At 43.0% G+C, this 14,839-nt stretch overlaps 1 protein-coding gene across 1 annotated transcript; it reads left to right on the top strand.

The window, feature by feature from the left end:
- The first annotated feature begins 5,267 nt into the window (after window positions 1-5,267).
- Window positions 5,268-14,825, top strand: TMEM9B (TMEM9 domain family member B). Its single transcript, XM_040608720.1, has 5 exons — window positions 5,268-5,427; window positions 6,981-7,072; window positions 10,630-10,738; window positions 11,717-11,851; window positions 13,634-14,825. The coding sequence occupies exons 1-5, from the start codon at window positions 5,344-5,346 to the stop codon at window positions 13,787-13,789; spliced, it is 576 nt and encodes a 191-aa protein (XP_040464654.1). The 5' UTR covers window positions 5,268-5,343; the 3' UTR covers window positions 13,790-14,825.
- Window positions 14,826-14,839: the final 14 nt, after the last annotated feature.

Here is a 14,839-nt window from a genome sequence, read left to right as displayed (position 1 = left end):
TCAGATGTGATGAGGCAGGCAGGGAAGCTCGCAGGGAGCTGCTTTGCAGGGTGTTGTCATGGGAACAGAGCAAGTAGGGCATCCGCCATGCCGCATCTTCCACGCAAACTGGCAACGCGGTGGCATAAAATCAATGTTGTTCAGCAGCGCTAGGAGAGCCAGCTATTAGGTTGTCTCTAGTAGAGGTTTAATCTGAATGAAATGCAAAGGATAGAAGCTCCCTTTGTGTGAACGTGGTGTCGCTCCTGATCTGAATGGAGTAAGACCTTATGCCAGCTGAGTGAGCACCTAGGCACAGATGTCAGAGCGAAAGGACTGACATTAAAAATATCTGGTGGAACCACAATTTTTCTAAGAACCCTCATGTTAGAAAGTGCTTACTGAGGGCCTTGTTTACTTAGATGGCTTCGCTTGATTTTCGCTGTTGGTGCATGTTTAAACAGCCGACGAATTTGTCATCTGTAACGATTAATGGCAGAAGACAAAGACTTGAGCCTGGGGTATACCTCACCGTGGTGTACAAGTGAAGAATACAGAACACTGCCATAGTGTCAGTATCTGTGGTCACCTGAAGTATTTGATTCCCTTTGCCCAATGCTGACTTTGAATACAACTTACCTGCTCTGCGCAGGTCTTTGTATGTGGAATTCTTAGAATTTTCTTCATGTTTATAAGAATGTGATACTTGTGTGATACTCTGGTTGCTAGGGATAAGCAATGGTCAAAAATGGTTCCCTGGATAAAGAATAATGCAGAGATTCCTGCTCTTGCAGTTATAAGGGATAATGTAGCTAAAAAAAAAAATATTGTTCATGTTACACCACAGAGACCAGTGAAAGCAGAATCAAATGCAAAAGGTAAGCCAAGATCTGAGAAAGGCTCAAAACGTTCACTGAAAAAAAGGTTAAAAGAGCAAAACTCAATTAATTGCCTCGGAGCTTTCATTTTGTCTTGCTCAGGTCTGCTGACAAAGTAAAGAGCTCCTAATTAAAGCAGGCATCTGCAGTGTAACTGCATTGCTGCCGCTGACCCAAGCCAGCAGGATGCTGAGTGTATGCTCCTCATTTCCTATCAGTATCAAGGTGTGAGTGACGGGTCCGCATCCATCCAGAGCTCGCTTGATGTGTGCTTTGGAAAACTGACCGAAATAGCAGGCAAGGGAAGAAAATGGAGCCAATGCATGGAGGGGTTCCCAGTTCACTTGCTGAGGTTATTGATTAAAGACCCTCTGCTTAGCAACAAGTTTGAGAAAGGTAATGGTAAACTTTACCACAAAAAAGGCCTGTAGTTGTCTCGTAATCACAGTCTTGCCGTGGCTTTAACGTATCTCTTACTGGCTGTGGTGTTTCCGTGCAGTTTGCAGCAAAGATTGGAATTAAATGGCTGGCACTGGGTAAAGCGTGTTCTGGATGCACAGCGATTTTTAGCGCTAACCCCTCTGACCCCTTTGAATATAAAATAGGGAGCACAGATTTGTTAGGGTAATCCCAGTGGATTATTCTGAATGGGGAAGAAACTGTAGTTCCTTTTTGGGCATGGCTGCCACCATGCAAACATGCCTTTGGCAAAATCCATCCTGGGGAGAAGAAGGAGTACAAGACAAAGCGTGTGGCGCAGAGCTGACCTTGTCTCTCCCATGGGCAAAGCATGCAGGCTGCCTGAGCTCTGCCAGGTCAGGCCTGGAAGAGGCTATTAATAAATTTTGGATTAAATAAACAAATGCAGAAGCTGTTCTTTGTGCTGCAAGAGATGAAGTCAGAGTTCTGGGCTTAAAGATCACGGTTAACCAGCTGAAGCCCACTTCTCATCTACAAGCTGCTGTACCTTGTATTTGAGCACACCTCTGCTGAAGGAAGGGACATGCACCAGGAATTGCACTGATAAGAGCACGACATATCACTAATTGAAACCATATGCAGAACACAGCATGCTCCCCACATATGCGATATGGGGAGTCAGCTGGCACTACCAAAATGCTACAGTGTGCAAATGTACCAACCGACCTTGCGTTAGCAAAGAAGGACCTTGAACCCATACCGCCCGCAGGAAAGTCAAGAGTGGATTCACTGAGACAGAAAGATAAAATAAATGCAGAGCTCTTTCAGCACTTCCCTCCATTTGCTTTGTATCATAAATATCCACACAAGGTAAACAGATTGTCTAGCTTGTCCTTTCCATATGCCTATATAGCTGTTGTGAAAGGCTTCAGGTAACTTCTAACAGCAGATTGCTACATAATGCCTCAGTTACGGAAGGAAGCCACCAGCCATTACATTGCATTACTGTAATGTAATGGGTCTCTGAGATGGACTATATTTGGAAACCTTGCTTTTATTGTACACCTTGTACCCCATCCACCCCACTGGCATCGATTTCTCTTTGTGTTCTCCAGAGACCAAAGACCACGAGGCCCGAACACCAGCTAGACCTGAGCAGAACCGCTGAGGTTTTGGCTCAAAACAGAAACTCATGAGACAAAACGGAACTGTTAAAGGGATGCAGTACCAGTGACAGGACATATTCAAATGGATGATGATGACCAATATGCTGAAAGGTGAATTTCTCATTAGCCTAGAGCAATTGACATTGTAATTACTTGCTTCCCACACTTCTTTGCTAAGTAAAGGCTGGTGTAATAACAAGTGCTGCCATCATTTTAATTTTTTAACTGAACATAGGGGATAGACAAAAAAGAATCTGTGTCTACTTTGTTTTTGTTTCTCTGCAAATGTCACATTGCTTTCATGTTGGCAATGACTGTAGAAGTGCCGATTCAATCACTTATTTACATAATCCCTTCAGATTTTTCTTTTATGTCATTGTTGATAATGAACAGATTTTCTCAGCTGAGAAAAGGAAGGGAAGCAGGAAAGTTCTGAATGTGAATAGGCTGAACTGACATAAAAAGATGGTAATTTGCATTAGTAAAAAACAATCATAATGCAGAGGATTAAAATTATGGTTAATACTCTCTACCCTACCTGCCCTGAGGAACATCTACCCTGTGACAGTGAATGCCCATTCAGCTGCAGAGCACAAAGTGACCCTACAGAAATCGGCACAGCACAGTGGAGTCCAATGTTATTACCACTTAGTGCATAAAGTTATTTGCAGGGAAAAGGTTTTAAAATACTCTTATTCACATGTGAATCAGCATAGCACAGTAAGGAGGAGCAGAGACACAGCTTAGTGCACTGCTGGCTACAGAGATGATGTGACTTCAGGAAGGCTTTTGCAACAGGAAAGGAAAAGCTCACTCTGCACGTATGGCACCTGGGAATATAAAGCTTTTTATAAGCTATTTTTGTAAGATGACTGAGCAGAAAAGATACGCCCCTGGAGCATCTCACCCTCATCAACACCTTAGGGATGCACTACCCATGTCTTTATTGCAGTCTTGCCTTTTGCTCCTGAAAGCCCTGCCCAGGTTGTGCCTCAATGGTGCAGGGAGATTTGCTGCACCCCACAGCTCACCCCCTCTGTGGCCAGAGGGAAACCAGGATTTCACCCTCCCCCGTGCTGCAGAAGCAAAGCCATTGAATGATCAAGGGGACTGCCAGCAGCTCTCAGAGGGACTAGGTGTGTGAGTATTGATGGTGGAGACAATGATGACAGCAGCTACAAAACTGTAACAAGCTCACTTCTGATTCAACACGGCACTGATAGCAAAGTGGAAGGTTTAGCTTAGAGAGGCTGGTGCATAGTTACAAGTCTCAAAACAAATCTTGTTATTAAAGCACGTCCTGTGTTATTTTTAAAAAGCAAATTAGATGTGAGAGCTCAGCTCCATTAACTTTTGAAGAGAGTTGGTCCTGTAAGGACTGAGTTAGCAGTGCAGGGAGCAGCCTGCACACCACTAAAGCTCAGACTCTACAGATAAACGTCCAAGAGCTCTCTTAAAGATGAAACCCATCTTCAGCCCTTCTGGAAGATTAGATAGCTCAAGAACAGTTATGGTCAAGGCAATAATTTAATCACATTTTTTCTTAAAATCACCTTTCTTTTACATTTTTTTACTTTTTATTTTCTTTAACTGTAGTTTAACAGTATTGCTTCTCATACTGGTGTGCTGACAAATAAATTAAAGAAAAGAAACCCAGAAAAAATCTAAATGTTAAGACAAAAACTTCCAGTACTTTCCCGTTAAGAATCCGTCCAACAGTTTTGCACACTAAATCACTGCTTGCTCTTTTCTAGGGGAAGAACGGACTCATCTTCTAGATGAAATCATCTCTACCTCATGCAGCATCAAGAGCCTGTGGCTCACAAGCTCACATTTCTTTTTCTGGTGTCCCTGGATCTGAGGAAGCTCCAGGACTGGGCTTGAAGATCCCAAAGGCCATTCCAGCCACCTAAAACCCCATGCATTTATTACCTGCGTATTAGAACTCTGAGTGTGTTATTAGACTATAGGACTATCTGTTGGAAACCTTTGCTGGCACTGAGCTCTTCCAAACGCAGTGATGCCTCTGAAACGGCACCTTATGGACTTCAGCTCAAAATTCGCTCCATGTTTTTCGGAAGATTCAGCGCATTTGCAGGCGATGAGCGTGGGTGGCGGGGAAGGCACAGCCACCCTCACGCTGAGAACACTTCCATAGCCGATGCAGTCATCGCAAATCGTCTGGCGAAGGCCAAAACCCCACTTATGCTCATGACACTCTGCTGGCAATTCTCCCTGAATTTTAAATAAAAGCGTTTAGTGTTGCCATAGTAACCCAAGGTCCTTTACCGAGGCGCCTGGTGCACTGTTATATTACACGACTCACTGTATTAAAACAGAGTGTAATAGCGCAATTGTATACTGTATTTAAAGGATTATTTTAGTTCCTATGAACTTGCAGGCACTCACTGGGGGCTGGGGAAGGAGAGAGGGTACAGGGCCGCTTTTGATGGTGTGCAGTGTCGCTCCTTTCCAGTTCAGGGCAGAAAACGGATGTAAGAAGGGCACAAGGTATAAAATAAGCCGGAGAATAAAGGGGCTGAGCCAGGCAGCCCGCCGCTCGCTGTGAAGCCTGTCAGAGCCGTGAGCGCCTGCCCCGGCCGGGCCCAAGAACCGGCACCGGCGGCCGTGGGGGGCAGCCCAGCAGCGCGGGGGGATCGGGCTGCCCGCCCGGGGGGGCCCGCGGGAACCCGCTGCCCTGTCGGGGGCCGCCCTCGGGCCGCAGGCCAAGCCCGGCTGGGCTCTCTCAGCCCGGAACCGCTCGTCGGCGCCGCCGTTCCCGGGGGGCCGCGTCGCTGCCGGACGCCGCCTGACGTGCGGCCGGCGGAAGGCGGAAGTGATGGCGGCGGGCGCGGCGGGGCCGGCGGCGGCGCGGCGGCGATAAGCGCTCGGTGCCCGACATGGCGGCCCGCTGCGGGGGCTGGGCGCGCCTGTGCTCGCTGCTGGCGCTGGCCGCTCTGCTGGGGCTGGGCGCTGAGGCTAAGGTGAGTGGGGTGCGGGGGAGCGGATCGCGGTGGTACTCCCCGCCACCCTTCCCGGTACCGGGGCCTTGCCCTCCTCCGCCCGGTCGCTCGGTGCCCCCCGGGTGGTTCCGCACGCCCGTCCCCGCCTCGGGCTGCTTCGGGTGGTTCCGGCGGGGTCCCGTGGGGCAGCCGGGAGGAGCAAGGCCCGCTGGCCCGGCGTCGCTATGTTAGCGCCGGCCCCCAGCTGCTGCGGCCGCCGGGCGTGTGCGGCCTGTGCCGGCTCGGGGAGGGCAGCCCTGTGTCGGCGGGGCCGTCACGCACGGCAGGGGCCTCGCTGGGGCCGAGGCCCTGCGCTCGGTGCCTCCCCGCCGGCTGTTGGCCTGCCCTGGGCCGGTGCTGGCTCTTGGCGGGCAGCCCCGGGGGCGGCCTGGGGACACCGTGTCTCCTGACAGGGAAAGGCTGCCATCTCCTCAGGGTGCCCGTGCCTCGGAATTTTCTCCTTTTCCCTCATAATCCGCTCTTCGACTCCTCCAGGGTGAGCCCAGAGGTGCCTTGGCATGTAGCTGGTCAGGGTTTTTCAGCTGGGCTCTGCCCACCGAGGTCTTCTCTGACTTCGGTGTTCAGTGCAGTTTATTACCAAGGTTTCCTATTCTGTGATGCCCTTAGAAATTGCCTTGAGCTTTAGATAAGCCATGTTTGTCTCCTATTATTTGCTCAAATAAGTTACCGAGTCAGCTTTGAGACTGCTTTCATCTGTAACTCCTTGCTGAGCATCTCCATAGGGTTTTCTGTTCTTGTGCAATTTGGGAAGAGAATGAAATCTTCTGTATTAATACACTACACAAATTGATTGTCTTCTGAAATTCCATTTTTCCCAGTAGTGGTCTAAACGTTCATTTTAGGTACTACTTTTTTCTCACTGCCTGTAGCAGTTAATTCTCCTCACTTGTTTCTGCACTGCCTGTTGTTGCTTGTGCAAATGTTGTTTCTCTAAAACTTCCTTTTACAAGTTTCTGTAATTTCTCACGTTTACTTTGCCTTCATTTGGAATACCGGTTTTGTGCTATTTTCCTCTAACTCACAATAACCTGCTGCTGTTTAAAGACGAGAGGACCGTGGGTTGTAGTTTTCCTTACAGAGCTGTTTCTCATGTGGCCAGGGAGGACAGAATTATCCACAGAGGTTTCTTTGCCAATCTCCATTTGGGGATGATATTCTTTAATTTATTTTAAGGTTGTTACTGTGTCTGTTAGACAGCTGTCCTCACAAATTCAATAGTTGAGTACACCAACATCAGTAACTTCTGAACGTGTGTTTTTTCTTAAAGAGCTTAAACTCCAGATTTTTTTCATGAAGAATGTGTTTGCTGTCTAATAGTTACTTGACAAATTGCTTTGCTTGCTTAGTATTTAGGAGGAGTTGTTTTTAAACTTGAAGGAAATCCTGAGTGATGTTATTCATGGATAACTTGCAAGTAGTTTGTGTTAAATATTTAATGTATTATGTGAAGAGTGCTTTCTGTATCCTGTTATGGTTACTGATAATTTGTTCTAAGCATGTTGTTTACTTTACAGAATTCTGAGGATGTCCGATGTAAGTGCATCTGTCCTCCCTACAAAGACCATTCGGGCCAGATTTACAACAAAAATGTTTCACAGAAAGACTGGTGAGTGTATGTTAAATTTATAATGAGTCTTACGGGTTAAAGACTTGTTCCATAGTGATAATATGTGTCTTCCCTGTGGTGGTGCTAGGAGAAATTACATCTCTTGTGTAACTAACCGGAACTTTACTTTTAAAAGTGCTCCACAATTAAGCTCTCTAGCAAGCGACAAGGCTTGAAATCTATAGCTTATGCCCTGCCTTCTGTTTTGGTTTGCTTGTTTGCATTTTAGTTATTAATTTAGACTTGGAAGTAGTGGAAGGGAAGAGGGTGTTGTAATTTGAATCCAATGATTTGAAATGTCATAAAGGCAAGGGAGCATAGTTATGGAACTGGGATTCAGGAGCATTGTTTCCTCTTTCTCCACTCTTGAAACCCATCCTGTCATTTAGAGATTGTTTCTGCAGATCTCTGTTCCTCAGAACTGCAGCCAGAGAATGCAGTTATGTGACACAGGCTGAGCAATCTAACAACATATGTTTTCCAGAGAGAGAGGTCTTGCATCTCTGTGCTCCAGCAGTGTTCTCTGTTGTGTATTGTTTAGGCCACCTGTGGCATTTGTCAGACTCCTGTCCCAGCAAAGGCTGATATGTGATGACCAGGGTTGAGGGGTTGGGGAAGAAAAGATGACAGTCAGTGATTTGTTATATTGGCGTGGCTCCCTTGTGCAATTTCACCTTGTGTATCTTTGTGAATCATACAAATAAGACACCATGTTTCAGAGTTGTGTTGATGTTGGAAATGTTCAGAGATTCTTGGGTCAACCTATAAAAACATGACATGCTACTTGGTTTATTGACTCTTCTTCAGTTACATTAAGAATTTATAAAAGACTTTTCAGTCTGATGGGTAGCAGCAGGTTGGCATCTTGATAACACAAATTTGTTGACCCTGAGTGGGCTCACAAAAATAGTTATATGAATAAAACTACTGATACAGGTATGTGTAGAGGTGTGTCTTGGCTTACAGGAGAACTGTGAGAAACAATGCTGTAAATTATCTAATAAACATAAAAGGTACTGTCCAATTGATATTACTATTTTTGTCACACGTGGTTAACTTGAGTCCTACTATGACAAATTAAGTTGCAGCGATGAAACATACTGGGAGAATTCCAGCTGCAGCAGACATTTGAGTAGCAGTGTTACTGGTTTTATTGTTGTTTACCAATCTGCAAATGAAAATGGGTTTTTTTTCAGCAAGCACTGCTTAGTGTGTGCCTTACTAGGAGAAAAGATCCTGTTTCCCTTAAAATCAATATTGGTACTGATTGATAGAAAAATTGCCTTTGAAGACTTGACTGATTTTATGGTGACAGGTACTGATGCATGCAGAATATCAAAAATCTGTTTTCCGACCTTAAATCTCGTTTTGTTGAGATAATTTCTTAAGTGACCATCTGGGAACATTTTATAGCTTTGATCTTCTGTTCAAGATGTCTTCTTGCCGTTTCTAAAAGACTTGATTGCTAGTGTATGTGCAATAAAATAGACTGATTTAGTGCTGTGCTTTGGCTTCTACATCAGTGCAAGTGACTTGTTATTGAATAGAACTGGCTGATGTGCACCATCCTTAGGTATTTAGATCAGTTACTCACACGACAAGAGCCAGATCAATTTTTTGTGTCTTTATGAATTATGTACAATATAATGGCCACTTACTGCTGGCTTGTCCAGACAAAATGAAAATTTAATTTTGCATGTTGAACCCATAACGTGCATCATGATACTCTTAGATGTTTCAGTTCTTTCACTTGGAGTGGTCAGTACTTTGGCTTCAGACTGGCGAACAGCGTGTTATGATAACATCCATGTGGGCTGGGGTGCTGTGACACCAATAAAGTAAAAGCGTTCACTCTTCTGGACTGAGTTTTGGAGCTATTGCAGGCAATCCCGCCCTGATGGACAGCATGCATGCTAGGCAATCATAGTGATGCCTAAGCACCTACAGGACTGAATAACCCCCTTAAAAATTGTGGGTGTTTGTATTTTACACTTCGGAAGTAATGGTGTACAGAGGCTGACTGCAGTGGTGGTCATGGACAGGGATGGGCTGAACGGACTGGAGATCTGTCTGTGCAGCAGCAGCTGCCCTTCTGACTAGCCTAGCTTGCCTTGGAAGAGCTGCTTTCTCGGTGCTGTTACTGCAGATGCAAGGGAGGAGGTGGTAATGTAGAGGAAGTTGAGTGGGGAAATCGTTCAGAAAAGAATCAGCCTTTTCTGCATTTTCCTCTGAAATTGCCATGGAATCGCAGTCCAAGGAAACGCATCATCAAAATTCTAAGGTTCTGGTTTATACTGCTAACAGCTTGAAACAGTGAACTGGAGAAAAAAAATGCTAATATTTGATCTATTCACACCAACAGGCTCACTTTTGTACTTCAGCTATGTACAAGCTTTCTGCTGCCCTTACGCAGCGTATTGATGCAAGCTTTCAATCCTAGGAACGCAAATAGCGTAGACTGTAACTTGCATGTATTTTTGATTCTGTAGTTTGAATGCTGCACTCCTCCACAGAAGAGAATGTAATATTGCTTTCAAATAAATGAGAAAAATAAGATTTCCAGTCCCCTCCAGAGGATGTGACTTGACACTCAGTGGTTTTAGTTATGAAGAAGAAATGGCAAAGCAACAGAAGAGTCGGTGCCTGGCCGTGTGTTTGCAGCGTTGTAATTTAGCCCAGTGGAGCGCTGAATACTAGGCTGCTGCTGTCACCTCAGGCATTTTGTTTCATTACCTGCTTCTGACTGTGCTAACAATGAGTTAACCAGGATAAAGGTGAAACATGTGCTTGTTCTGTGGGTGCTTTGCGGGAAGCCTGGGATGTGCACTCTGAACAACCAGCCTGAGTCAGCAAAAAGGCCAACATTACATAAGCTAGTGGTGGAAGCAGTTGCCTCCTGGCAGCTGGATTTCAGTGCTGTGGTATAGAATGCTCATAAGATTGTCAACCACTCTTTTTGGCTTGGCACTGACTTTTATTTTGTAATCTTTTAAGTCAAATGATGCTTTCGCATCCGTGTCTGGTGCTGAAAGCTGAATGCTATTTATTTGTTATCTTGTTGCTTAGAGAAACAATCATCTGACTTCTTCTTTCTTCAATGCCTGTAACTTGTGATGGCAAGAAAAAAGGCCTTCTGTTCATGAACACCAAAGGGAGGTTAATCTCCGTTCAGATGTAGAAGGATAGAACAAGACTGTTTTGAGTATGATGAAGAAAGAAGTGTATAGATGGAATTCACTTTCATCCGTAATGTTGGTGTCAAATTTGAGCTGGGATTCAAGTCCTTGGACTTGTTATAACAGCTTTAATAATTTCACCAAAAAATGAAAACATTGTACTGAGTTAGAAAGGTCTTAAAACTTGTTTTGCAGTTTGCCTATAGCTGAATGTCTTGCTTAAGTGAAATAATTGTGGGATAGCCATTTAGAATTGGATACCTATAATTTAGAATAGTAGAGGTGACTTCTCAGCTTATGCAGGTGGGGTCTGCATTCATAGTGGAATAGGTAAGCTAAAATCAGCTCAAAACTGACTGGGTAGTTTCTGTCTTTCTTCAGTGATTGTCTTCATGTGGTTGAGCCTATGCCTGTCCCTGGACCTGATGTAGAAGCATACTGTTTACGCTGTGAATGCAAATATGAAGAGAGAAGCTCTGTCACAATTAAGGTAAACGATGTAATTCTGTTGGCATATATTAGATACTTCAACTGATCAGTAAATAAGTTTGTTGTCTTTTAGATAAATATTCTTTTTAAAGGGAAAAATTTTCTAAAGCAGCTCAAGATTTAACTTTTTTTCCATGATAGCTGCTCACAGTTTATTTTGAGTAGTAACAATAGCATCAAGCTATAGCTGAAGGAGTGGACTTCAGAATCTTTATTGAAGATCTCCACTTTTGAGATAAGGCTTTACATCTTGCTGAAATTCTGAGTGTTTTAGGGCATTTTGTAAAGCTGTGGACTTTGTTTTCATTATTATTTCAGAAGGTGTCTCGTTATTCAGCTGTCTTAACTGGATTACTATAGATTTTCTTTATACATTAGCAAGCTAAAAGGAGCAAAGTTGTCCATGTTTGTTGTAATGGATGATTTCTGCGTTCTTCACATTGTTATCACATTGGAGTCATTGAGCCCCAGGCTGGGGTGAATATATTGTGCAGCGCATCTTTTCTTTGTTTATAACACAGGCTCATTTTTGTGGTTTTTTAGAAGTTTGGTATTTCTTTCTGCCTTCCTGTGTTTCTCAGTGACTGTTTGAAGACAGATCTATGCTAGAGAATGGAGATTGTGCAGGACCCCCAGATTTTTCACCCCAGTTTAATAGCCAAACTGAACAGTTGACTTGGTTGAAGTGAGATTTATAATCCCAAGTTGTTTTAAGAGGGATAGCATAAGATTTTTAGCAAGGCCTCACTAAGAGAAACTGTTCCAGGCTAACATACATCTGCTCCAAACCCTTTTAATACCTGGTGTCATAGCCTGGTGTTTTTTTCTCTGTGGGTTTTAAGCCGTCTGATGACACTACCGCAGTTTGACAGGCTCATCACAATCTTCTCACATGCTCTTCTTTTGATCCTTGCTGCCTGCTGAGAGATTGTGGGGGGAGTGTCACAATTCTGGCATAAAATGTGCTTGCATTGTGTAGGTTACGATCATCATATACCTGTCTATTTTGGGCCTACTTCTTCTGTACATGGTGTACCTTACCCTGGTGGAACCTGTCCTGAAGAGACGTCTTTTTGGACATTCACAGCTCATACAAAGTGATGAAGATATTGGGGTGAGTTCACCAGAGTGCTTGCAGACTTGGGTTAACATAAAGGTTAGGATGGTTAGCTGTTAAATAACTATTTGGGATGAGAAGCCTTTTTTCCAGGCGGTGCAAATACTTTTCCTGAAGGGAGAGGAAAAGAAAGCTGTGCTCACCTTTGTGAAGCCACTTTTATTTTTCACTGGGCTAGAAAGTAGCGAGACGAGGACTGTTTCATTATCTCAGATATAGGCACAGATTATTTTCTCAGAGAAGAAACAGAGTAGGAATGGAGGTAAACTTATATAGGAGTTACAACTTCCTAACTGTTAGTGATCTGTACAGTCTTGCTAGTGATCACATTTATGCAAATTGCTTGCTTCTTGGATTTCTGTCTACAAAAAGATTTTGTTGCTGCATTTCAAGTCAGTATGTTTGCCATTTCTGGTGGCCCATTGATAGCAGTGGCAAGTGGTGAACGTATGCCACTTTCATAGACCTCTGCAATTCTTCTTTCTGTTTGTTGTCTACATAGAAATTGTCAGTAGCTAGCCTTTCAGCTGAGAATGTTGTTTATCGGGAAAGCTAGTACCATCTAGCTTGTCCTGCCCTCTCCCTTCCACCATCTATTTTATGGTCGAAATGTGTTGCTATGGTGATTTTGTTTCCCTGTGAGTGATTTGTCACCTGTTAACTGTTCATTCTAGGTATATCCAACTACATAATTTTTTATGGTAAGATTATAGCTCTTTGGATCAGGGTTTGTCTCTTGCTCTCTGTGAGTATATTTCTTAGCCCATTGAAGCCCATGTGTAGCTTCAGTGCTTTGTAGGCATCACTCACTGAGAGGGGTATCGTGAATGGTAATCTCTGTACTAGTAAGAATTATCATTGAGGTACTCTACCCAGTATAGTCACAAATAAAATATCTGTGAATGTCTTCAAGAGTGTTCTGGGGGGAAAAAGAATGGAATATGAAGTGTAGATGTACAACCCCCCTGGTTATTTAATACAGGACAAAATTATGTTACTTGTCATTAGGTATTGTATATGCAATGCTTTCTGGCATAGCTTTAGCAACATGACTTTGTCCAAAACAGACAAGTAAGAAGTTCAGTTCCACCTCTTATATAACTTGGTTATATTTACTAGAAGAAAATAAAGCTTTGTAGGTACAGTTAGAAAACAGACAGAGTAAATATTAAACAAGCACTCAGTTATTGTTGAGCTGTGTCGCTTAAACAGCTGTATTGACATTGTGCTTTTAGGCAGCTCAGTACAATAGGTTTAGTTTAGTAAACATCAGAGTGTGTTGGTTTTATATAGAAGCTGCATGTGAACATCCTGAATTGCCTGATGGTAACTGGCCAAGAGCTGGCAGAGAACTGACTCTTGAAGTCAGTTTTAAAGTGAAATGCTTTTGTGACTTCAACAGGAGGCTCCCAGCACCTGGGTCTATTCTAGGCTTCTGTCCCACCAGCTGCTAGTGGATGCAAGACTGTGGTTATGATCTTGTAGCTCACCGTGATGTCTCTGGACAGCAGATAATTGTTTGACAGTGTCATGAACTTTAGTGTATTTGGGAAACCTGTGGAAGTTAACTTTGAATGAGAAACTCAAGTGTAGTTTTAACTTGAAAAAATACCTCGGTCATTATTACTGACCACCACATTGAAACGGCTTTTTTATTTTAAAGCAAACAAAAAACACACCCCAAAACTCCCACATCCTTTGACATGTAACAACAACAGAGACTGCTGTAATTGCTCAGTGGAGTTGTTGAGATGTAACTTGTGATTTTTGCCATTCCAGGATCACCAGCCTTTTGCAAATGCACACGATGTGCTGGCTCGTTCTCGGAGCCGTGCCAATGTGTTGAACAAAGTGGAGTATGCCCAGCAGCGTTGGAAGTTACAGGTCCAAGAGCAACGCAAATCTGTCTTTGACCGTCATGTTGTGCTGAGTTAATTGTGTCTCAGTGAAATAACTCCAGGGAAGTAAAGTGAACTAATTGAAAGAGCTGACTTACGTCTTCCTGATCCTGCCAATTCAGAAGGGTTTTCTTGAATAGTTCATTATTGATTTTTTAAAAAATAAAGTATTTGAACTTTGAAGGAATGGAGTGGAAGCAATTTAAAAAGATCAGTGAACCAAAAGCTAAAATCTTTACACTTTCAAATGGCTTTTACTAACAAAACTGGAAAAAAAAAAAAAAGGAACCCTAAGATGTCTTGGGTTGCCACTGTGGTACCTTATTTACAGTTGTAACTTTATGGTGGTTTTTAACTATATATTTCTCTCTACTGTTTATGTGGTTAAAAAGTACCTGGGAACACAGTAATTACTTAAAACTCACTAATCACTTTATGTAAAGACCTTTTGTAAATATACTTCGATTTTTCTGCCAACTAGTGCTAGGTACTGGAAATCTAAATATTGCAGTGTAGTTTTCATATTGGAGAATGAAATCCCGATTGCCTGGATTCATCATTTGGTTTCTTGCACTCATACTTTCAAGATGCTTGTATGTCAAGTGATGTTTGCAGATTTAAGGCAAAACTTACATGGACACTGACTCTTTGAGCTGCATACTTAAAGTACTGTGATGTAGATAAACTCAAATGCAGTGCGTATCAAGACAGTGTTGGCATTTTGTTCTATTTTGCTTTAATAGCTTAATATATTGTATGTGTATGAATCTCTTAAAAAAAAAAAAAAAAAAACAACAAACCAACAACTTTTCCCTTTCTTTTCATGGGTAAAGTCTCAGGAGTTAGTATATGATGAAATATTTATTATAAAAAAATCTTTCTGCATTTGTCTGGATTGATGGTGTAAGGCACATACTTTATCTAGCACCTGTCATCTTGGGAGTTAGGTGTATTTTTTTATCTGTGATTCTGTACTCATCTCTTAAGAGGTATACAGTTGCTAGATGACTAACTTTCATATATCCCCTTTGGAATGTAACAATTAAAGATAAAACCAATTTTTGAAAAATGGATTTGTTATCTGTAT

This window comes from Falco naumanni, chromosome 10 (assembly GCF_017639655.2).
Source record: "Falco naumanni isolate bFalNau1 chromosome 10, bFalNau1.pat, whole genome shotgun sequence".
Classification (NCBI taxonomy): Eukaryota; Metazoa; Chordata; class Aves; order Falconiformes; family Falconidae; genus Falco; species Falco naumanni.
This window is presented reverse-complemented; position numbering and strand designations above follow the sequence as displayed.

What these genes read in the sequence shown, in the direction of transcription:
- TMEM9B (XM_040608720.1), top strand. Translation starts at nt 5,344, where the DNA reads ATGGCGGCCCGCTGCGGGGGCTGGGCGCGCCTGTGCTCGCTGCTGGCG. An exon ending in GGCTGGGCGCTGAGGCTAAG is followed by an intron (nt 5,428 to 6,980) that starts GTGAGTGGGGTG and finishes TTTACTTTACAG; the next exon opens with AATTCTGAGGATGTCCGATG. An exon ending in AATGTTTCACAGAAAGACTG is followed by an intron (nt 7,073 to 10,629) that starts GTGAGTGTATGT and finishes GTCTTTCTTCAG; the next exon opens with TGATTGTCTTCATGTGGTTG.